Genomic DNA, 23,249 nt, shown 5'->3' on the forward strand with positions numbered 1-23,249 from the left:
AACCATTGTCCATAACAATGGTTGGCCATAGTCAAACCATTCAGACAAGTACAGCCAATATTGAGTATATTGTTTATTCTTCCACAGCGTACCACATCATAACTAATTTTCGTGCCCTTCCTGTGTTTATGGAACAAAATTACAGTAATATCACCGTCACTCCTTTTTTGTTGCACACTTTTGAACCCTGCGGCTTATTTATGGCTTAAAAGAACTCCAGTTTCCACTGCGCTTAGGCAGCTTCACTAAGTAGTGAATTGCAGTAGTCAAGTGGATGCAAATATCATTTTGATCTGACAAAAAAAAGTTTGATCAAGTGTAGGATCAATAATGCTTATCATTGGAACTAACGAGTGACATGGGGACCAGTGTACACAGGATTGCAAGGTTTATACATATACCAGTTATAGTTATAGTTTGCCTTTGTGTGTAAATATGTATGGCTTATAAATGTACAAAAATATTTTTTTTAACTAGGTGGGTTTGGCTCATATTTAGGTGCGCTCAATAGTCCAGAAATGGTTCGTCTTTAATAGGTTTACTGGAGTGAGTATGTAATTGCAAAATGACAAAACATGGAAAACTGTAAAACATGGTCCTCCTTCCTGTACTGTGTATTGTATGCCTGTTATTGTTAATGAGTAATGCTTCATTTCAAATGAGAGGCATATTTTAAGGTTTGGAGAATCAGAACTATGCCTTTTCTAGGACTAGGACTTTTTTGTCATTTGGGTCCTTGAACATACCAATCTGCTGTGTTATATTGCAGTCTTATTTTTTTTTGTGCTCTGCTGCCTTTTAGTGGCTGTAAGGCGAAGGTACACCACTCCTTCTCAAGTATGTACAGTAAATCCCCAAGTATTTGAGATTCTTCATTCACAACCCTACAAATTTGTGAAAATTTGGTCCAAAATTGTATGTATATTTTTATTGTTTTTCCTCCATAAATATGAAAACACATCTTATTTTCCCTAAGTCAGTAATAATTTATAAATACATATCTGCACGATATAACAACATGTCAGTGCCTAATCTAATAATTACAGTCAATTTTATTGCAAATGTTGATCCGAGATGGGAATGTCAAACTCGTAGGGGGTGTAGTGAACCTGCGTAACGATGCAACAGAATAACCCAGGCTTTATTAGTTTCAAAAATAGACATTTCTATGGCTGTGTCAATTATTGGTATTTGCTATTTGCAAGTAGTTTAAATACATAACCCGTGTGAATAGAAGGGATCAACGGTATTTAAGACAAACAATATGCTCACATTACCTGAGGTTATGTTTTAATACAAACCAAATTGGAATGTTTCACCTAAAAAGGCAAGTGTCAATTTATTTATAAAGACAACATACGATACTGAAAAAAAAATCCTTAATCCACTTTTTTTTTTCTCGACTGTAATTTGTTGTTTCAGACTGGCATTAAAAAGAAAAGGCACATTGACATTTGTCTTCCATTATTTGCTGAGTAAAAGTAGACTTGTATTGAAATAAACAATAAGCCGGAATGTGGTTTAAAAAAAGAAAAAGGCAGCTTTGGCACACTTTCTCTGTGATCTGTGTTTGGAATGTTCCCAAAATACAGTTTCCCGCTTTTTGTACAATTAATAGTGTCCATTTTAAGCTCTCTTAAGTTTTAAGTGAGTACTTGTTTGATCTCCCTATGAACATAGCACAGGAAGTCCATGTACGAGGTTCCCCCGTGAAGGCCTTTGTCCTCCACCAGGAACTGGCGGAACATCATCTCAGGTTTGTCCTTCTGCCTCACAATCTGAAGCTAAATGGAGAAAAAGACAAAGAAAAAACATTTTGAGAATAATCTCATATTGCAATTAAAATGATTACTATATATTGGAAATTGACCGTCCATCCATCCATTTTCTATACCGCTTATCCTCACCAGGGTCATGGGTATGCTGGAGCCTATCCCAGCTGTCTTCACACGAGAGACGGGGTACACCCTGGACTGGTGGCCAGCCAATCACAGGGCACATATAGACAAACAACCATTCACACTCACATTCATACCTATGGACAATTTGGAGTCGCTAATTAACCTAGCATGTTTTTGTGGGAGGAAACCGGAGTAAATTGTAGGATTGGGTCTCTTTCTGCTTTTAGCCATGCATGACCTTCAACTCTCACTGGTTTGGTTCGCAGCAGAGTGTGAAGTGGCTGGGATGAGAATCACCACCACCAAGTCTGAGTCTGTGGTTCTGGCCTGGAAAAGGGAGTTCAGGGCTGAGATCCTGCTCCAAGTGGAGGAGTTCAAGTACCTTGGGGTCTTGTTCACAAGTGAGGGAAGGATAGAACGTGAGATCGACATGCAAATTGGTGCGGCGTCTGCAGTGATGTCGACCCTGCACTGGACCGTTGTGGTGATGAGGGAGCTGAGCCTAAATTTATTCAATTTTTAAGAGTAATGTAGTCTTTTAGAAAGTTTGCATCAGAAACAGCCATAAGCTCTGAATGGGTTAAATAAAAATATTTTTTTAATAATGAATTTTTTTTGTAATTTTTCACAATTTTACAATTTCATATTTTTTTATTATTCAGTTTTTGCACAAAGTAATTTGAAATGTTTTGGAAATATACACGGACATGTATTTACTATAAGCTCCAAAGCTACCAAAGGTGAGTGGAGAGAACAAGACATATTGGGTTCCTGACATTTTCCTGACAGTATTTCTTTGTGAACTTCTTACCTTCATGGATTTGGGCCTCTTTTCCAGAAGATCTCTGATGATGCATCGAACCTTCTTAGACAGAGGGTTGTCCAGCTCAGGAAGAACGCTCTTTAGGGGAGGAAAAAACACAAAGTCAGGTATTTCAGTTACTGTTCTTATAGGTATGGAGATATTAGTAGCTCCGACCATGTTGCCCTGCAGGTGGGCGAGGGAGGGTACGTTAAAGAGGCCCTGGATCACGTCAGGTGGACTCGCCTGACCCAGCCACAGGAACATAACGTAGCCGTTCTCCAAAAGGAAGACACCGTTGTCTGCTAGACGCTCTTCCGTGCAACGCAGTGGAGTGGGTGGGGCCTCATTAGCAACATCCATGTTGTGCTAAAAGGAAATAAAATGAACTTTGGCATTCATTTGTTGTGTTTTTTCCCCATCCTGTCTTTGCCGTACCAGAGGGATGAGGCGCGGATAGAGCAGCAGCTGAGTGTCCTCCACCCCCATGGCCATGACGGACAGCCTCTGATGAGCCCGATCGTCCGTGGACAGCTCAGTGCTGCCGGTCAAGGGAGATGTTTTCATCAGGTTGTTCATGTAGACCGGGAACACCTTCATGGCGTCTGGCAGGATTAGCTAAACACACAAAAGTTACAAATACTTAATACTACTTAATACTTAAAGCTCTGCTGTTGGTGGGGGTTACGTTACCGCACCTCCAGGAAAGGGAAAAAATACCATGAATAATGAACATATCCATAAAAAGTCTGAAAAATGCCAATTTTTTAATACTCTAAACCTGGAGTGTCCAGTGTGTCCCGCATTGTGGGTTTTTTTTTTTATTGGCCAGCGGCAATAAATAAATAAAAAAAACAGAAAATATTGGGCAAAATAGAATGTAAAGAGCTGAAATGTTAATACTAATAACTAAGAATAATTATAAGAATTATAAGAATACATAAAAAAATGTAAGTAGGTGCCCGCATCCTTTGAATTTCACTATGTGGTGTTCAGTGACAAAGTTTGAACACCCTTGCTATAGATTTCTCTGCCAATGGAATGTAAATCCAAAACAGAAAACTACATAAAGTCATAAAATAACTATATTTGTATTATTTTACCATATTACTATAATATTTTACTATTAATGTTTTTTACTATGCATAGCCTGTTTTGCATATTTGCCAATTTTCTTGAAAGCAGCGCATTTGTTTGTGTATTCCAGCCTACCTGGCTGGCCACGGAGGCGCTGGCACAGTTTTTCCTGTAGCAGGCCAGCATATGAGCCGTCTGATTAACCAGAATCTCCCTGATGTTCTTCAGCGGCTGGTTCAAGATGGCCCGATATGATGATTTGGCAAAGAAGTTGACGAGTGAGTCTGTCTCGCAGCTCTTGTAGAGCTCGGATAAGTGCGAGCTGCAGTTGAGGCTGAGGTTGAGGATGCGGAGACGGCGCTGCCCACTGATGGTTGTGTAGAGCAAGGCACACTGCGACGAGACGATCATTAGTTTAGTAACAGAGGCACTATGTAGACGCTAAGAATTTTTTTGCGCACACCTGTATGAACGCGCCTGTCTCCTCATTGAGCGCATCATCGTGCTTGAACTCCACTGTCACCGCCTTCTCGCAGTCGACCGCCGCCATTTCCACATCTGTGGTGTTCTTCATGTGGATGGCGCCAAAGAAGTCAGTGGCTCTGAAGCCTGTAGACACACTCACTTTGATATAATATTGTATACCACACTAAATGAATCTGTGCAGTTTAAGTGAGACGCATTACACAAAGTAAGACCGGCCAGTGTGTGTAATGATGATTGTACTTGATGGTGACGTTTATAATTAAGTTCCAGTGAGCAAACAGCTGAACTCGTTCACTCTGTAAAGTTACCCTAAGTTTGTAACGGGCTACAATAAAGGGCCTGAGTGGCTCTTCCATCGCCTCCCTTTCTCCCTTCACCAATAAGTTTTCCTTCTACTTTCTCTTTAGGCTTTCCCCTTCAGGGGTCGCCACAGCAAATCAATCCCCTCCATCCAAACCTGTCTTCTGAATCTGTCTCTGTCAACTATCCTCATGTCCTCCTTCACTACATCCATAAACCTCTTTGGTCTTCCTGCCTCCTACCGGGCAGCTCTAAATGCAGCATCCTTCTACCAATATATTCACTATCTCTCCTCTGGACATGTCCTAACCATCTCAGTCTGGCCTCTCTGACTTTATCTCCAAGGCCTCTAACATGTAACGTGCCTCTGATGTACTCGTTCCTGATCCTATCCATCCTGGTCACTCCCAATGAGAACCTCAGCATCCTCATCTCTGCTACCTCCAGTTCTGCTTCCTGTCTTTTCCTCAGTGATACTGTATCTAAACCAAACAACATGGCTGGTCTCACCACAGTTTTGTATTAAGTCTTCCATAAAAGTAAAAGTGATATTAAATGTTCATTTTTTCTCTTAGGTTTCTGCATGTATAACTAATTACCATAAAATGTGGTTTGTGTTAATATCTCTGGATGTCTGGAATGTATTACACTGTATTTATATTATTTTTTATGAAAACTATTCCGTTTTTGTCCGATCTTTTGGAGTGGATTAGTGATGAAAACAGAGTTTCCACTCTATAAGACACCCCTCAATATAAGATGATGCTCAATATGTATTCCTCACCTGTACTGGTGCGAACACGCATGATGGCATCAAAGCCGATGCTCTTCTGCACTTCCTTCCTCACATCTCGCAGGAAGTGCTCCCCGTCCGTCTCCACCTGACGCCATACATTATGATATATAACCAGCAGATAGAAGGCTTGCGTCTTAACCACTAAACAAGCTCACCTGGAAGTTGTTATACTTGAACACAGAGCCGCCTGTGTGCGACGGCACGTCTGCCATGGTGGCCACGTCCACATATTGGTTGGGGAAGAGGAAGAGATCCACGCAGCAGCCTTGGGCCACGCAGTCCTTGGACAGCTGCTCGTAAATCCCCTTCAGCGGCTGGAAGAGTGTCTTCTCCTTCTCCGTATTGACCAGTTTTTTGTCATCCCTGTTCTTGAGCTTACCGGGAGCCTCAGCGGTGGGCATGGACGAGTGGAAGATGAAGAGTTTGCCGCTGCAGTCTGCTTCCTGCATGGTGAAGGTAAGCAAATGATGAGTTGGATGCACTTCTACAACAGAATGTTTCTGTCATTTCTCCTTACCTTGAATGCCTCCACACCAGCCTGGATGACAGGAGCGAAGACTGTTTCGCTCTCGTTGGTGTCGGCAAACATATCAGGGATTTGGGTCAGGAGGCTGCCGATAACAAATCACACATTAACTTTCGTATTTAAGCGTTTAAATTATTGTTAGTAATATTATTTACTTACTTGCAGATTAGCGCCCTGGATTCTTGGAAGTTGACAAGGAAGCCATCTGGGAGTGGCACATACATCTCAGCCATGTCAGACACCACCATCATCTGTGGCTGCGTCAGGGAGCTCTTGACGTTATAGAAGTGGAGTGTCTTGTTGTAGGTGACGAAACCCACCTTCACAGGTGAGTTGTCGACACCCTGCTCTCTGATGAGTGGGAGATAAGACAAGCTTCTGTGACAGTGATCGCATGAAAATCACATACTTCACCATCATTATTGACCAATTATTAAACAAATTAAACTAAACAATTATTAATTTATGTCCCAAATTAATTATATTATCAATTTCATTAAAAAAAAACAAAGTCAGCTGGGATAAAGTCCAGCATACCCCTACAACTTTAATGAGGATTAAGCACTATAGAAATGAATGAATGAATAAAAAATATGTACAATAAATAATAGTCAATAAAAAAATATCCAGAAATAATCATTTGAAATGGCAACCATAAAAAACTACTAATGAAATTATTTTCAAAATAAATTCTATTACCATTCATTTTCAATACTGCTTGTCCTTCAAGTTTTTGGAAATGTGGACATTCCCACACGTTCATACCTTGGCAGCTTGTCCAGCAGAGTCTTCAGCTCGTTACATATTAATCTGACCAGCCCGCTTTTAACATTGTTGTAAGACACGTCGATCATGAAGATGTAAGCGGGAGGATTGGGTGGCTTGTTGTTCTGTGGAATCATCATATCATATAATATGTCCAACACAATTCTCAATGTGGTGCTGACTAATACTGTACAGTGGAACCTCGGCTAGCGTCAGTCATTTCTTCCAGAAGGTATGAATCTAACCCAGACGGATGCTAACTGAATAATTATTTTCCAGCAGAAATAATGTACCGGTAAATCCAATTAACCCGTTCCGGAAAGCCTAAATTTTTTACAAAAACACATTTTTATAGCTTTTCATGCAGAAGGTTTTGAGAGTCAACCACTGACATCATTATTGACATGCAAGTTAGTAGGATGTAACAAGGATATTTTGTCATTAAAAATACATAAGAACACAGTTAACAATATGACTAGATGAGCACCATATTGTACACTAACCAGAAAACGTGCACTAACCAAGATACAATTATTGCGGCGACACGCTAACTGAGGTTCCACTGTACATGAAATCCTTGCTCAAAAGACCTTGCAGTAGTCCAGGGTGGCCACCATTTCATAGGATCCCAGCGACAGCTCTGGTCTCTCATATAAGTCCACCCTGCGGCCCATGTGGTCGAGGTGTTGGAAGTAGAAGACAGGCACTATGGATGAACAAAATAGTTATGTCTAACGATGCCTTCACGTTACTTTTGATTGCTGTGTGGGTGTAGCACCTTCATTGCTGCAGTTGCAGAAGCCGCACTGGTAGCGGCGGCCGCCATCGATGAACTGCATGTAGGGACACATGTAGGCCTTGCATCGATTGCAGCGGATGGGACCGCTTTCACCGTGGTTGACGAGGTACAGCGGCGTCTAAACAAAGAGGAGGACATGACAATGACATCATGGTGAATTCTATTAGCTTACATCTGGGAAGGTCGACAGCTTAAAATGTGTTTAAAACCTCCTCTCTTCTCCTCCAGATACAGTGTTGGATATTGCAGGGAACACTAACATTGCCTAAAAAGGCATAGGTGACGAGGCGAGTGGCAAGAGAAACATTATGACACTGCAAGGGATCCAAAAGGAGGTAGTACATCTGTGTCATGACATCCAGTACAAGTGAACTATTGATTTATGATAGAAACATCATACTGAGAAATTTGATATACACATGAGTTTCTTTACTCACATCCGAATAAATACATAAGCAAATAATACCGAATGGTTCACTTCCAATTTAGCAACTTGGGATAAGCAGTCCTACCTCGTTCTTTGGCAAGCTGGCAAAAGGTTTGACGATGCATGCCAAGGGCACCTGGCACTGTTTGGCTAGATCGGAGGTGCATGGCAGGGAGTAGGTGGTGCAGCGCATAAACCTGGGACTGGCATTGCCTTGATCCAATCAAAGGTAGAGTGAGCACAAATGACACAAACAGAATAATTTTAGTGGGATAATACCTTGGTCTTGCACTGTGAAGTTGGTAGTGACTAGAGGTGGAATTTGTCCTCTGATGTTGGTACTAAAAACTTGTCCTCCATGTTTGGCTTGGTCGTCCTCCATGACTTGAATCTGGGGGGAAACAGAGATCAATTAGCATTACATGACAAATACTACACGAAATAAATAGTTGCGTACGCACTGCGCTGGGAATGGAGTCCAGGTCTAGTTTCTTCTGAGGCGGACCAGCAGGGAATCCCCCAGGCCCTGGATGTGGTCCCGCCATGTGGCCTCCAAATGGACCTAAATGTAAACAAAAGGCATAACAAAGGATTTTAACCTCCTAAAGTATTCCTCTTGCGTGCATTGTGTTTTACTGTGATGCAAACACAGTAGGGTACCAGTGATGGCAATGCCATAACCATATGGAGCTTATTGTGAGATTTTATCAAGCGAGTGCAAACAAAATATGCTTACCAGTTTACTTACCATCACAATACCAGCCACTAGATGACAGTATATAAGGTTTTATCTAATGTAATGATAAAGTGTTTAGTTTTTCTTTATACTTGTATGCCAACACCATGTTGCAGTCCCTGCTTGCTATTAGCACGCAGGTACTGTCTGTATGAAACGCACCAAAACACATCTTTTGTGTATTTTGTGATGCAAACACTGCAGAGTACCAGTAATGGCGACAAGGAAAAGTGTGATGATAACCAGAAATGGAGCTTACTGTGACATTTTATCAGTGTAAATTACAATGCCTGCAAATCACATTCCTGATCCCTCACCATCCTTTAATTTATTTATGTAGTTTTTAGCTTCTCTTCATATTTGTATAGTCAAACCTTGGTTTTCACATGCCCCAATTTTCTTATGATTCTATTTTCAGCTATCACTAAATTCTGCCTAGATTCTTGAACACTGACTTTAATAAAGACATGGACGAAGAATACTTGCTTATTTATATATTTATCATTTAAGTTATTTTGTATTGTTTTCTGCATGTAAAACTATTCTCTATAAAACGTGTTTTGCTTTAATATTTTTGGGCTTCTGGAATGGAGTAATTGGATTTACATTATTTTCTATGGAAGAAATGACTTTGGATTTCATACATTTCAGCTTTCATCTGACCTCTTGGAATGAATTAATAACAAAAACAAAGCTACCACTGTATGTTCAAAGTTAATGTATGTACTTGCTGTGCATATCCAAGCATTGTAGCTGTTTTGGGGGTTTTGGAACTTCTTAATATACACCTCAATATGCTCTTTTGGTTTTTTTATGATGCAAACATTAAAAGAGTACCAGTGAAGGCAACAACTTAAGTGTGATGATAACCATAGATTTGGAAAAGCCGAGTATTGAGATTTTCTTTGAATAAATACACTTATAATATCTATAAAACACTATTAAGCCAAAGTGTCACTCCGCCACCTCCCAACATTTAGCTTAATGTTACACTTACATGTTGACAGTTACCGTACCTGCTTGCTGTGGGTATCCAGGTGGACCCACAGGACCAGGAGGAGGCGGTGCTCCAGGGAAGGGTCGGCCCATCGAGGGGCTGCCCATGGACATGTTTGGTGCTGTGGCCATCTGGAGCGGCTGCATGTTGGGCGGCTGCATGTTGGGCGGCTGCATGTTGGGAGGCTGCATGTTGGGAGGCTGCATGTTGGGAGGCTGCATGTTGGGAGGCTGCATGTTGGGAGGCTGCATGTTGGGAGGCTGCATGGGTGACTGCATGTTGGATGACTGCATATTGGGCGACTGTGATCCCATGGTCATCTGAGGAGGAGGGGGTGCACGGAAAGGCTGCTGGAGGCTTGTTGCAGATGGGGGGTTCTGAAACGCAGGTCCCGGGGCTTCAACAAGAAAGAAAGTTCATTACAAGAGTTGTTCACATGTTTGATTAAGTTAAGGACAGCTTACCATAGTTGCCAATGTTCATTGTACTCATCTGATTGGTCAGCTGCATGGCTGGAGGCGGGGCTGAAGAGGCCATGCTGTTGTACGCTGTGGACTGTAGCGGTTGTCCGTAAGCAACAGGGTACCTCAGGTATAACAAATCACTTGATTATTTAATCCATCAATGTATGAATTAATTAAACAAATATATTTACTTCCACTTACCTTTGTGGGGGAGCCCCATTCTGCTGGCTGTTTGGACTGGAAGGAGTGGACACTGGAGGTGGCAAAACTGGTGATTTCATCCCTAAAAAATGGTAAGAATTTTTTTTTTAGTAAACAGCCCAGCCTTTGGTCAGCAGGAGTCATGGCTAGCCAAAGTCTCCTACTAGGGAACACATCGCTACACCGGTGAAATACCAAAATGTGAATAAGACAAAAGCAGTGTGTTGTCATTATTCATTACATATGGGAAAGGGATCAACACGGTGGAACTATTAATGCTGCACTTCAGCCAATAAGGATGTTTAATTTTCTCAAAAAAAAAAATATTCAGACTGCCTAGGCCAGGGGTGGGCAAACTTTTTGACTCGCAGGCCGCATTGATTTAACAAAATTGACTATACTATACATTTTACACGTAACAGTCCACCTGGAATTATGATCATGATCCCAGGTTGCATATTATTAATAATAATAATACACTTTATTTGTATAGCACTTTTCAAAATACTCAAAGACGCTTTACAGAAAAATGGACTTGAATAAAAGCAAGTAAACAGAGTAAAAGATACATTAAAATACAACATTCATTCATTTATACGCAGTTAAAACATGGGTAAAAGCGGGGCACAGCAGTCAAGTATAAAAGTTCATTCATTCATTCATTTTCTACCGCTTTTCCTCACGAGGGTCGCGGGGGGTGCTGGAGCCTATCCCAGCTGTCTTCGGGCGAGAGGCAGGGTACACCCTGGACTGGTCGCCAGCCAATCACAGGGCACATATAGACAAACAACCATTCACACTCACATTCATACCTATGGACAATTTGGAGTCTCCAATTAACCTAGCATGTTTTTTGGAATGTGGGAGGAAACCGGAGTACCCATAGAAAACCCACGCATGCACGGGAAAACATGCAAACTCCACACAGAGATGGCCGAGGGTGGAATTGAACCCTGGTCTCCTAGCTGTGAGGTCTGCGCGCTAACCACACGACCCTGTGTCGGCAGTATAAAAAGTTAGACATTAAAAACAGATTTAAAGAGGTGGGTTTTTAGTTGTTTTTTGAAACTGGGAAGGTCAGGGTAAACACGCAGCGAATGGGGCAAAGAGTTCCAGTAGGGTGGGGGCAGCAATGGAGAAGGCCCTGTCACCTCATTAAGTTTAAATGAAATACTTTGGAAAGAACGGGCAGGCCGTATTCTAACACTTGGCGGGCTGGATGTGGCCCCCGGGCCCTAGTTTGCCCATCCCTGGCCTAGACTGTTACTGTCACACTTCTAGTTTTATTTTTCTATTTGAGAATTGTATTCATTGGAGAGTTTCCTATTCAAAAACTAGTGAAGCTGTTTTATATTTTACATTTTGTTCCGTTACTGCACCCAAACTGTGACATTAAAACCTAGCTCCATCACTTTGGTATAGCGTTAACAACCGTAGTGACTTTCCTATTGTGACTGAATGTTTTCTGTCTATGCTCACCTGTCAGAGGTGCTTGGAACGTGGACGGGGCTCCTCCTCCATAGTGTCCATAATGGGGTTGTGCAGGACCGGACCCAAACCCACCTTGGTAGCCCCCTATCCCCGGCTGGGCCTGGGAGTAAGGAGGTGCAGCAACATAACCCTGTTGACTCATTTGTATGCTCTTCTCATGCCACAATAATTGGGCTTCTGGACAGTCTGTGGGAGGTAGAGAGACAGTTGTAGAAGTGTAATGACCTAAATAATCTGTTTACTCACACATGATGACCTCATGCAATAACGTGCATACAGCATGGACCTTTGAGATGCTGGTAAGAAGATAAGATTATTTGTGAAAGTCCTATCTATCTCCATAAGAGTCTATTAAACTTAAAACAAATATGCTTGATGACATTTGCTGGACGAAACGGCGCAAAACACCTTCACTGTCACTGTCACGTTGCATTTAATCTGATGGTGAATTCCTTCGGGGTAGTTGCCACGTCAAAGCTTGTTATCGTGGATAAAATCATTCTAAACGAATACATTATCTTACATACACTTAATTATGTTTAAATTACATTACACAAAATACAATTTGCGACACTAGGGCATCTTTGCTAGCCAGCTACTTAGTAACAAACCTATTACACTATCGTGAAGTATATACAACGTGACGTAAACAAAACGTCCTAACACACAAGCATCCAACGCGACAATTTTTAAAATTATTATGAAGTGACAAATGTTATTTTATTTACCTGTAGATTGGAGAAGAATTCGCTTGGTCTGTTTGTTGCAGGGAATGCAGAGTGCCACGTCAAACTCCTCCAAGCAGCCGGTCTGTGTGACGTATGAGGAAACAAGGGTGGAGGGAAACTTCCTGTCAGCATTTGTTTTCAAAATAAACAACAGTTAAGCTATCAATGGCCAATTAATATCCACATACAACTTACAACAAGCATAAGAGGCATATTATTATTTTGTATAGCCTTTTGAATACAATACATTATTAAGTCAATCCTAAAACCAAAGTAAATGTTGTAAGACGTGCTTTTATTTTGATGCTAGGCAGCCCGCTTTGGACGAGATACTCTTTGATGTTTTTCGTTCACTTCACCTCAATGAAGACGTACGCATGCGCAGAGTGAGTCCATACGCGTCTGCGCCATAAACCCAAACAACTTTTTAGCTCATTCCGAAAAGATAAACAAAAACAATCATTATAAAAACACCAGTATAATAATACTTAATCATAATGATGAATAAATATGATACAGTTATATTGACCAGACCACTATTTTCAATCACATATTATATTTGTTTTTGAATGTGCACAAATATGAATGAATCCGAAGTAATTTAATTTATATACAAATGTATAAAATCCAATACACAAAAAATGAATAAAGCAGAAATTGAGATATACAATATAATGAAATAACAAAATCTAAACTAAAATACAGTATATTCCAAAAAATGACATTGAGAGAGCCCATACGTCATCACCATGAACATGAACATTGGACGAGAATTAAGTTATGCCAAAAATCAACTATTAAACTAAAAAAGGTTTTCGAAAAAATATCCTTTGCACACTAATTTACATCAAGTGAACAAATATTAATTCAATGTAATTAAATCCTTTAAATACAATAAATAAAAAATAAACAAATAAAATAAATATTGTCCAAAATAATATCAAAACATAATAATACACAATAATAACAATAATACATGAATATTTAATTGAATAAAAATATTAAAATATTATACATAAATGACTCGTAGCAGTAATTTGATTAAATATAGTAATATTGTGTACTAATGAGTAGAAATATGAATACATGCAATTTAATTGAACCCTTAATTTTTAAATGTCATATTTGTCCATGAGCTGGTGCTATTTTTCCCATTCAAAGCATGCAGCAAAATGTCTCACCATTTCCTGTTTTCTGCCTTACTACTGAAATAATGAAGTATGCAGAATGTAAACATCCCTAATTAATACTGTACATGATATTTTTGTAGGCGTTTTGGGGAATACAGTATTCCCCTGCCCACGCCTACTTTTTCCTCAGGCTGGCTGGTCCTGTTTTGTTGTGATGTCACTGAGCGGGCTGGACCGAGCTCAGATGATGGGGATTAAACAGCAGCACTGGAGAGGAGGGGTGGTTCCTCTCTTGTCAAATGCTGTTTACTTGCCCGATTGCCTGACTGACTTCGGATTTGCTCTGGAGTGGTTCATGCAGACAGCATGGGAACCGGGGAGTACATGTGCATCACTTTAGAAGGTGGGCCGCCGTGGGGGTTCACTCTGAGGGAAGGACAAGGGAGCACATCTTTGATGGTTTCCCAGGTAACTATCTTTCATTTAATACTTTTAAAGTTAATTACATTTCAAGGTATTTTTGCGGGTTTTGCATGCTTTGTCTGTGTTTCGGTGCAAGATTCCTTACAACCCTTATATGGTCAATGCCGAGGTGGAGGAGAAGAGACCAGTATGATCTGTTATCACTCAAAAACCAACAAAAAAAATGTAAAGGTATGTGTGTTATGCAGGGAATAAGTCTCCACCTAAAGCATTGTTGGCGCACAACAAGTACAAGGCATTACAGCCTCACAGCCTGATGGATCCATTTTGTCCTTATAAGGAATTTTGTGTTTTTGCCCCCCTCCCGACCTGTGTACAAATTTGATGAGGTCATTTTATTTTTATTTTATGAAAGCCACACAATCCTCCTACTTTTATGATGGTATATGATGCACTTTTTTGCATTATTTTTAAAGCTGGAGGGTACAAAAACAATACATTGTACAATAGTTAAAATTAGAGGATCATTGTCAGCCAATAGTGAACCATGGCAACCTGATTAAGCAAAATGCCATCACTTTATCGTTTCAGTGGAGTAACCAAAGTGCTTCTTTCATTACTGGTGACAGAATGCAGGGAAGCAAAAACACTGATTTGCGGAGAGAGTGCCTTGTTTTTACTATCTATCATTCTTGCAGTCTGTTTAAGAATTAGAGTGGAAGTTTACCTTTGTAATGTAGAAGTGCTTGAAGCTGCAAAGGCCAAGAAATGCAGAGTGGTCAAAATTCTGAACTTTCTAAAAAGCTTCTTTCTAAATGTAATAACTATAAAAACCGTGCAGACATCAGTGAGAAAGGTTTGGACCCCCCCAATGTAATATGGTTGCAATCCTTTTTTGGAGCAGAGATGTAGTTGTAGCCTTATAGGGCCTGTGTGTACGGAGTCGGCTCATAAAATACATTTTATATTTAAGACAGCTTGTTTTATTATGGTGGGTGTTGCTTATGTTAGGCTCTGTCATGGCCGCATGTGGGCTGATAAAGCAGTATAGTATAACTGTCATTTATTTAGTTTTGCATGTTTACCTGTCAGTCCATGCAGGGATGGCTTTCCCAGCATAGTGAGGAGTGTTATTCAGTTGTTATTCAATTGTTGACAGCTATGGCCATGTAGAGTATTTTTGATTTTTGCTTGTGTTTTAATTAATTGCATAATTGTATTCATAGAAGATTTATGGTACATTTATGCTTATTTGAATCCTTTATTAACGAGGGGGCAGCAGGAAGCAATTACAAGGCAACAAAACCATCCATCACTGTAATAACTGCCCTTTTAAATGCATCCAATGTGAACCATCGAACAGTGTATTCATTTGTTATAAGACACAGACAGATGAGAATGTATTGTAGCATCCATCTTTCTATGCATACATTTTATTCTGCTTATCCGGGCCGGGTTTGCTGGGGGTGCAGTCTTAGTAGGGAAACCCAGGCTACAAAGACTGTGAAAGGACTGAATGGCACTTAGTAGTGTGCACCAATCCCATACTACCAGAGCACCACCCATTGGACACCACAAGGGACGGGGTTGATTGTCTTTTCCAAGTCCACAAAGCACATGTAGACCGTTTGGACAAACTGCTGTGTACTCTCCACTAAGGGTGTCAATCACATCCAGTTTTCTGTGACCGGAAAACCACATTGCACCTCCTGAAGCCATGGTTTGACGAATGGTTGTACACTGCTCTCCAACCCTCTGGAATAGACTTTTCCAGGGAGGCAGAGGAGTGTGATCATGATCTCCCTACAGTTGGAACATACCCCACGGACCACCACCCCGGTCTACCAATCCAGATGTATTGTTCCCGACTTCCAGGCAATGTGTCAGTTGAAGAGAGTTGGAGGGGTGAAACCCGTCCACCTCAGGAGCTTTTTTGACTACCCAAGATACCTCAGGCCCGGTGATGGACCTGTCCACATTCGTGTCCTGAGACTCAGCTTCCTCTATGGAAAGTATGTCAGTGGGATTGAGAAGCACCTCAAAGTATTCCTTCGACCACACTGTATCCTCAGTTGAGGACTGTAAATAGTCACGGTTTCCCCTTTCTGAGGCTTTGAACGGTTTCGAATGGAACCTCTCAGACACCAAACTCCTCCCACACACCCAGTTTTTTACCACGATTACCACCAAAGCTTCGTGCCATGCACTGTAGAATTTTGAGTTTAAATGTATGTTTATCAACAGGTAGAAGAAGGCAGTCACGCTTCTAAGGCCGGCTTACAGGAAGGTGATGAGGTGGTGTCGCTGAATGGAGAGCAGTGTGCGACGGTTACCCTATCACAAGCTCACGCCCTCATGGACACATCCAACGACCTGCAGTTACTTGTCAAAAGGTATAAAAGCTCAATAATATATCACAATTGTAATATAATAATAATATAAAATTTCATTCTTATAGCAAAAATGGACAATGCACATGAATCGAACAGCTGCATAGTAAATTAAATAGACCATTTTGGTTGGAAGCAGGAAGTTCATGGAAACACTGCAGGACAAGGTGAAGAATCTGGAAGCTATAGAAAGCTTTCTGTTTGGGTTATTGTGTATAGCTGAGAATGAGCATAGAGGTCCCCTTTAAATTGTTTGCACAGCCATACCTCTAATTTATTTGACCAATTCCCATATAACTGATGTGTACTGTAGTACACATTTTTCTTTTTAAAAACAAAAAAAATACATGGGTACAGTCCACATATTTCTGAAATATGATGGTCTGAGAATTGCCAAGATGTTAAACTCACTGTTTTCTGTGACAGGTCTGCGACCAAAGAAGCGTTAACAAGCTACAGAAGCCAAAATCCGACAGAACTGTACATATCTGAGTCCCAGGATGAGGCATCAGACGGTGACCAAGACATTGTCCCTGAAGACACGGAATGCACCTCTCTTGGAAGTGCCCACAGCATCAAAGGAAATCTCTCCACCAGAGGTTCCATTGCCACAAAGGAAGCACAATCCTCCATCCGTAAGCCATTGAGCCAGCATGGAGTTGTCGAAGGGACGGTATCATCAGCATCAGCATCAGCAGGGAGGGGCCTGGGAAGTTCCCAGAGTGGAGCAGAGGACAGGGGAGGTCCTTGTGAGAGTCCAGGGTCTTTCAGAGTTGCTTTTGAATTCCCGTCAGATGAGGGGACGCCCGCAGAGGAGGAGGAGGAGGAGGATTCCGACCAGGAGAAACCCAACAGGCATCGGGCGAGGCACGCCAGTGAGTGCTATTCTCTAAAGGGTCGTTTGATAATTGTTTTATATATGTTGGGCTTGCAAAAGGTTCTTTTAGTCTTACATTATACACATGTTTTATTTAAAAAGGCAAACTGTAGCCTTCTAAAGTTTTTTTTTGGGTGGGGGTAGCTAAATATACCCACTGATGCCTACAGAAGTGTGGCACTTTGACAGACACCAGCATGTGCATGTGCTGCTCAAGCCGTTACCTGATCCTCCTCTATAACTGAACTAAAAAGAGTCAGGACACTCACTCTCACCGCTTGCAGTCCTCATCGCCTTCAGGTTAGTCTGAGAGGAAAACTCAAATCAATTTTGTTATTTGATGTCCATTATCATTGTGAATTTATTGCAATGCATCTTTAGTCCTGCTGGTTTAATGTAGTGTGTTCTCACAGGATTAGACATGGGTCAAATACATTTTAAATTGCTTTTGTGTATTTATGACTTGCAAATTAGGCTAGGTTACTGCCATAGATAATTTTCTTACCAGACTGTATGTACGTATGTGTTCAGCTTCTACTGGACACAAAAAGGCCTGTGGTATTATTTTTCTGAGAAATACACCACATGGTGATGTTGATATTTAAACCCCAAAGTTTGACCCCATTAAGCGGATTGAATTGATTACATTTCTTCCACCCACTGTAACTTTGGCATGTTTTCCATGAAATTTGGATACATAGGATGGATAAATAGATGGATGCTAAAATACATTCTCATCTGTCTGTCTCTTATAATGAATACATACAAGCAAATTTCAAAAATTTGAGTAAGACTAGACAAGAAGCATGGCCTCCATCAAGAAATGGGTCTTTAAAGGGTCAACGGATGGACTAAACAACTGTCATTGACCATTTGTCTAATGATTATAACACTTTGAGGATATCTGTATTGCATTATGCTAGCATGTCTTTTAAAGCATTTTGAGCACAACCCGTAGGAGGAACCATAAATGTCATTTAAACTCCTGTCAGTACTATGTCATGGTGTTGTTGTTGCAGTAATGACCTTTAGGCTGTCAATAAAAGTGTCTACATCTCTTCCCGTAGGGCTCAGGCGTAGCGAGAGTCTCTCCGAGAAGCAGGTGAAGGAAGCCAAGTCCAAATGTAAGCGGATTGCCCTCCTCCTCACCACTGCTCCACCCAACCCCAACAACAAGGGGCTGTTGATGTTCAAGAAGCACCGGCAAAGAGCCAAAAAGTACACCCTTGTGAGCTACGGCACCGGTGAAGACGAGCAAGACAGCACAGAAGAAGAGGACGGGGACGAGGAAGGCCATCGAGGTGGAATCCATGTTTTGGAGTTCACCGTTGCAGCACAAGACCGCACCAATTTAGAGAAACATTTCAGCCAAGGCGGAAAAGGTGTGCTGACCATCAGTCTCCAGGACAAAGGTCTCCTTGCGCAGCATAAGCAAATGGAGTGTCTACCGGACACCAAGGGCAAGGGCGCTCTCATGTTCGCCCAGCGGCGCCAGAGGATGGACGAGATCGCTGCAGAGCATGAAGAGCTCCGGCGCCAGGGGATCCCAGTGGAAGGGGTGCAGGAGAAGCAGAAAGTGGTGGAGTCATCCTACATGCAGTCAGCCACAGAGGACCATGTGTACATGGATGTGAATGTACACCAGCGACAGCAGTACCAGCAGCAGCAGTACCAGGAGCAGCAGTATCAGGAGCAGCAGTACCAGGAGCAGCAGTACCAGCAGCAGCAGTACCAGCAGCAGTACCAGCAGCAGCAGTACCAGCAGCAGCAGCAGTACCAGCAGCAGTATCAGCAGGTTCAGCAGGTTCAGCAACAGAAAATGTATCATCAAGAGTTTTCTCAGAATGGCTCAGTCCATCACCAAAGCAGTGAGATGCAGAGTGCCCTTAGCAATCGTACCGCAAAGCCCTTTTTGGTACAAAACATGGCCGCCACTCCTTACTCTACAGTCATGAGTGGCTCTGATCAAGAGTCTACAGGTCAAGGAGAACAGATTGCCTCCCGCGATGAACGTATTTCCACACCGGCTATCAGGACGGGCCTTCTGGATTCCAAGAGAAGGAATGCCAGCAAGCCGATGTTCACTTTTAAGGAGGCACCAAAGGTATCACCCAATCCCGAATTGCTGAACCTCCTTAACATGAGCAGAGATAAGAAGACGGGGTTCGAGTCTGGACCTGAGGAGGACTATCTCAGTCTTGGTGCAGAGGCATGTAATTTCCTGCAGTCCGCGCGGCTCAAACACAAGACTCCTCCACCAGTTGCTCCCAAACCCATGATCAACCCCAACGCCACCCCCTGGTCCCCTCAGATGGACAGCCAGGAAATGCCTCAGCAGCATGCTGAAAATAGTGCTTGCCCACCTGCTGTAGCCCCCGCTGTAGAGACCACACCTTCCACAGACCAGGAGCCAATCTCTGTTGCCCCTGAGCCATCTCCCCCTCAAGCTGCAGAAAAACAACAAACATGGCCTCCCTCTGCGCCAGAAACACAAGTGACACAAGTACAAGAGGGGAATGCTCATGCCAGTTCCTCGCCACAGCCTGATCCAGGAAGAATGTGCGATTCAGCAACAACGCAAGCAGCTCCGCAGCAATCCACCATTTCCTGTGGATTCCAATTACAACAGCCCCTGAACCCACCGCCAAGACAGTCCCCTCCTCAACAACAATGGGTGACACATCAGCCCACTCTGAGCCAAGTCCAGGCTCAGCCCCCAGTAGCCAATACTTGGCAGCCCTCCTGGACCCAACCAGAGCAAGCACAGCCTCCAGCCCAACCATCCTGGTGTCCGTCAGAAAAGCCACCACAAACAACCTGGTCGCAAGAACCACAAATGCAGCCGACCTGGGGACAACCACATACAGCGATGCAGCAGCAATCACAGACATCCTGGGCCCAGCCTCTGCAAGAACAGTCTCAATCGGCTTGTCCGCAGCATAAACCCCAAGCACAGCCACCTTGGGTTCAGCCAGAATCCCAGCCGCAACCACCATGGTGTAAACCAGCACAGCCTCAGGCTCCACCACAAGCCTGGTCACAAACCCAGGCACCAGATCAAAACTGGGTTCCCCCTCAGCAGCAACCGCCCATTGATTCCTGGCCTCCTTCGCAACCTCCTTGGACCCAAGCAGCTCAAGCACAGCCTCCAGTCAGCTTGAATCCATGGGCCCCCGCTCCTGCCCAGCCGACATGGACTCAGCAGGCTCCAGAACAGGTCCAGCATGCCACTCCATCCTGGGGAGCAGCTCAAGATCAGGACCAACACCAGCCACCTTGGGTTCAGCCTGCTCGTTTGCAACCATCGCCACAGTCCACCTGGCAAACTCCGAAGCCTCCACCGCCGCCTGCAGTGAACGCATGGCCTCCAGCTCAACTTCAGACCCCTGTCAATGCCTGGACACCTCAGTCTCAGCAAACGCCAACAACCAACACTCACCCCTTGCCAAAACCTTGGCAACAAAATCGCAGCCCTCCTCCACCACCACCAACACAGCAGCGAAACTTTGCCATTGGTCAAAAAGTTTCCTCCCCTGTGAACCCCTTGGCAACAATCTTGAACCCGTCTTCTGCCGGCTCAGCCTTCGAGATGCCAGCCGTTAAGGGAAAAGGTGCTGACATGTTTGCCAAGCGGCAGTCTCGTATGGAGAAGTACATCGTGGACTCGGAGACTGTTCAAGCCAACATGGCGAGCCGATCAACATCACCTGCTGCTTCCTTACCCAATGAGTGGAAGTATACCCCCAATGTACGTGCGCCACCTTCTCGGGCTTTTAACCCCATTCAGTCCCCTTCTTATCCACCGGCGGCATCAAAGCAACCCCCTTCCAGCGGCCCCGTGTCAAAATCCAAGAAAAAAGGCAAACCTGCCCCAAAACCGCTCAATGCTATCGACGTCATGAAGCATCAACCTTACCAGCTTAGTGCCTCGCTCTTTACATACGGTCCTGCAGCAGAATTTGCCAAGGAATCCAAACCTAACTGTTCACCTCCTAGCTATCAAGCACCCTCATATGAGCAAATGTCCCCTGATCAACCAGCCGGGACCTTTAGTCCTCCATACCCCCAACAGGCCTACGAACCCATCCAGGCTATGCCGCATGATGGCACCTACCAGCCAACTCCTTACCCCCCTCCTGATCCTTATCAGCAACCTTCAGGCGGTCCCTCCTGGGCACCATACAACCAACCGCCCAATCCCCAGTACCAACCGCCTCCGGTCCCCTACCAAACAGCTGCTAGTCCTCCTTACCTTGCATCTGCTTACCAGCAGCCCCATGCTAACATCACTCATAGTTTTCCTGTAGCTTCCCCGCCTGAGTCCACATCCGGGGGAAGCTCTGCTGCTGCCCCCAGACCTAAATTTACCGCAAGAAAAAGCTCCGCTCAGGTTTGGAAGCCCACTGGTGTTGAGAAAGAGTGATCCCAATCACATTGTATCATGTTTATTGGAAGGATTCATGTCATTTTAAACTTTAAAGTTCAAAGAATGTAGGGTGGTACGATGAGTAAAATAGGACAGAATTTTAGAAAAAGAAAGAAGGATGATTGTATGTGCTTAATGTCAAATATTGTAGAGATGTGATAGTTCGCCAGCCCGAGAAGCGTCCAATTTTAACCATATAAATGTTATCCTAATAATAACAATAATAGTAATACTAAAACTATTTGATTACTTCACTGTCCTTTACTTCCATGCAGCACCTTTGTCAAGTGAATTTATTTTCAGCGTTTTTTTTCCTGCCAGCTGTTGCGTCATGCTGGGTGTTATATTTATACCACGGTTGACACATAGCAGGCTTGAATTTCAACTTGAGCCAAACTAATCGACCATATAGCTTTATCTTTGCAATGGCCTTCGTATAAATAGACTGCATTTATTTATGTTTTGCAATTTGCTTTTTTGTTCCCTTTCTCCATTTTCCCCTCCTTAGTGTGTTCTCTTCTTCACAATGCACTTTCCTGTATACCAATCACTGCAGTGCCATTAAAATACTTTTATCTTTCTTTGGCTTTTTCTTCCGTTTCCTTTTCTTCTCCTTGCTGCATGTTTTTTTCTGTCTTATTTTCCCATGCTTGTTTCTTTTTTACACTATGTGCTATTCTATATTATTATTAGCAGTCAAAAGTTTGGAGTGAATTCCAATAGCAGTAACTAGAAATACAAAATGTATTCAGAAATTATGTAGCAATTGAGGCTGGCATTGTGTTGGCCACAGAGTCAGGAAATCCGGCAGACCTTGGTTTGATTCTCTGCTTGGGCATCTCTGTGTGGAGTTTGCATGTTCTCTCCGTGTGTGCTTGGGTTTTCTCTGGGTTTCTCCCACATTCAAAAAATATCCATGTTGGGTAAATTGGCAATTCAAAATTGTCCATAGGTATGAATGGGAGTGCAAATGGTTGTCTATACTGTTTATGCCCTGCACTTGGCTGGCAACCAGTCCAGGATGAACCCTGCCTCTGCACGAATCCACTGTGATAGGCTCCAGCATACCCCTGTGACCCTAATGGGAATAAGTGGCATAGAAAATGGATGGCTTTAGTAACTGATTTACTTTACTATACTTTACTTACTTTAATACTGTATATTAGTGTATTTCCTTTCCTCCTGTGCATTCAAGCTCTTGTAATTCTATCTTTCACCACACGATGACAGCCTTGCATTTCCTATATGTGTTATACAGGCGCTTGGCTTCAAAAGAGCAATTATTTTTTAATCTATATTAGAACACAAAGATGTTTTTTTCATAACTCATGTCCCGACACCTTTACTAAAATAAACTGAATTTGTGGTTTTTAGGTAACTGGGAGGAGCTATTCTCTTTCCCCTCCAGCAAGAATGTCCTCGACAGCCAATCGGTATCCAACACGGGCATCCAGGCAGACGTCCTCCTGGCTGGACAAGGCCCCCAAGCCCCTCACACCATGGGAGG

General features: G+C 42.8%; 2 protein-coding genes across 3 annotated transcripts; one reads left to right on the top strand and one right to left on the bottom strand.

The window, feature by feature from the left end:
- Positions 1–77: 77 nt before the first annotated feature.
- Positions 78–12,577, bottom strand: sec24d (SEC24 homolog D, COPII coat complex component). 2 transcript variants are annotated; one of them, XM_058068836.1, is made up of 22 exons: positions 12,497–12,571; positions 12,015–12,064; positions 11,757–11,954; positions 10,278–10,359; positions 10,077–10,198; positions 9,632–10,009; positions 8,341–8,441; positions 8,159–8,270; positions 7,965–8,092; positions 7,432–7,570; positions 7,244–7,359; positions 6,654–6,778; positions 6,048–6,239; positions 5,880–5,973; positions 5,518–5,805; positions 5,351–5,447; positions 4,244–4,389; positions 3,916–4,173; positions 3,142–3,321; positions 2,881–3,072; positions 2,713–2,802; positions 78–1,784 (listed from the first exon to the last, which is right to left on the bottom strand). In XM_058068836.1, the coding sequence occupies exons 2-22, from the start codon at positions 12,016–12,018 to the stop codon at positions 1,644–1,646; spliced, it is 3,183 nt and encodes a 1,060-aa protein (XP_057924819.1). In that variant the 5' UTR covers positions 12,019–12,064; positions 12,497–12,571; the 3' UTR covers positions 78–1,643. The 2 variants fall into 2 exon arrangements, with proteins under 2 accessions (XP_057924819.1, XP_057924820.1); XM_058068837.1 differs by lacking the exon at positions 12,015–12,064 and having other exon boundaries at positions 12,497–12,577.
- Positions 12,578–13,958: 1,381 nt separating this feature from the next.
- LOC131126298 (synaptopodin-2) lies at positions 13,959–23,102 on the top strand. The gene is made up of 4 exons (XM_058068663.1): positions 13,959–14,094; positions 16,294–16,442; positions 16,866–17,314; positions 18,384–23,102. Exons 1-4 carry the CDS (start codon positions 13,993–13,995, stop codon positions 21,737–21,739), a joined length of 4,056 nt encoding a protein of 1,351 aa, XP_057924646.1. The 5' UTR covers positions 13,959–13,992; the 3' UTR covers positions 21,740–23,102.
- Positions 23,103–23,249: the final 147 nt, after the last annotated feature.

This window comes from Doryrhamphus excisus, chromosome 3, assembly GCF_030265055.1.
Source record: "Doryrhamphus excisus isolate RoL2022-K1 chromosome 3, RoL_Dexc_1.0, whole genome shotgun sequence".
Classification (NCBI taxonomy): Eukaryota; Metazoa; Chordata; class Actinopteri; order Syngnathiformes; family Syngnathidae; genus Doryrhamphus; species Doryrhamphus excisus.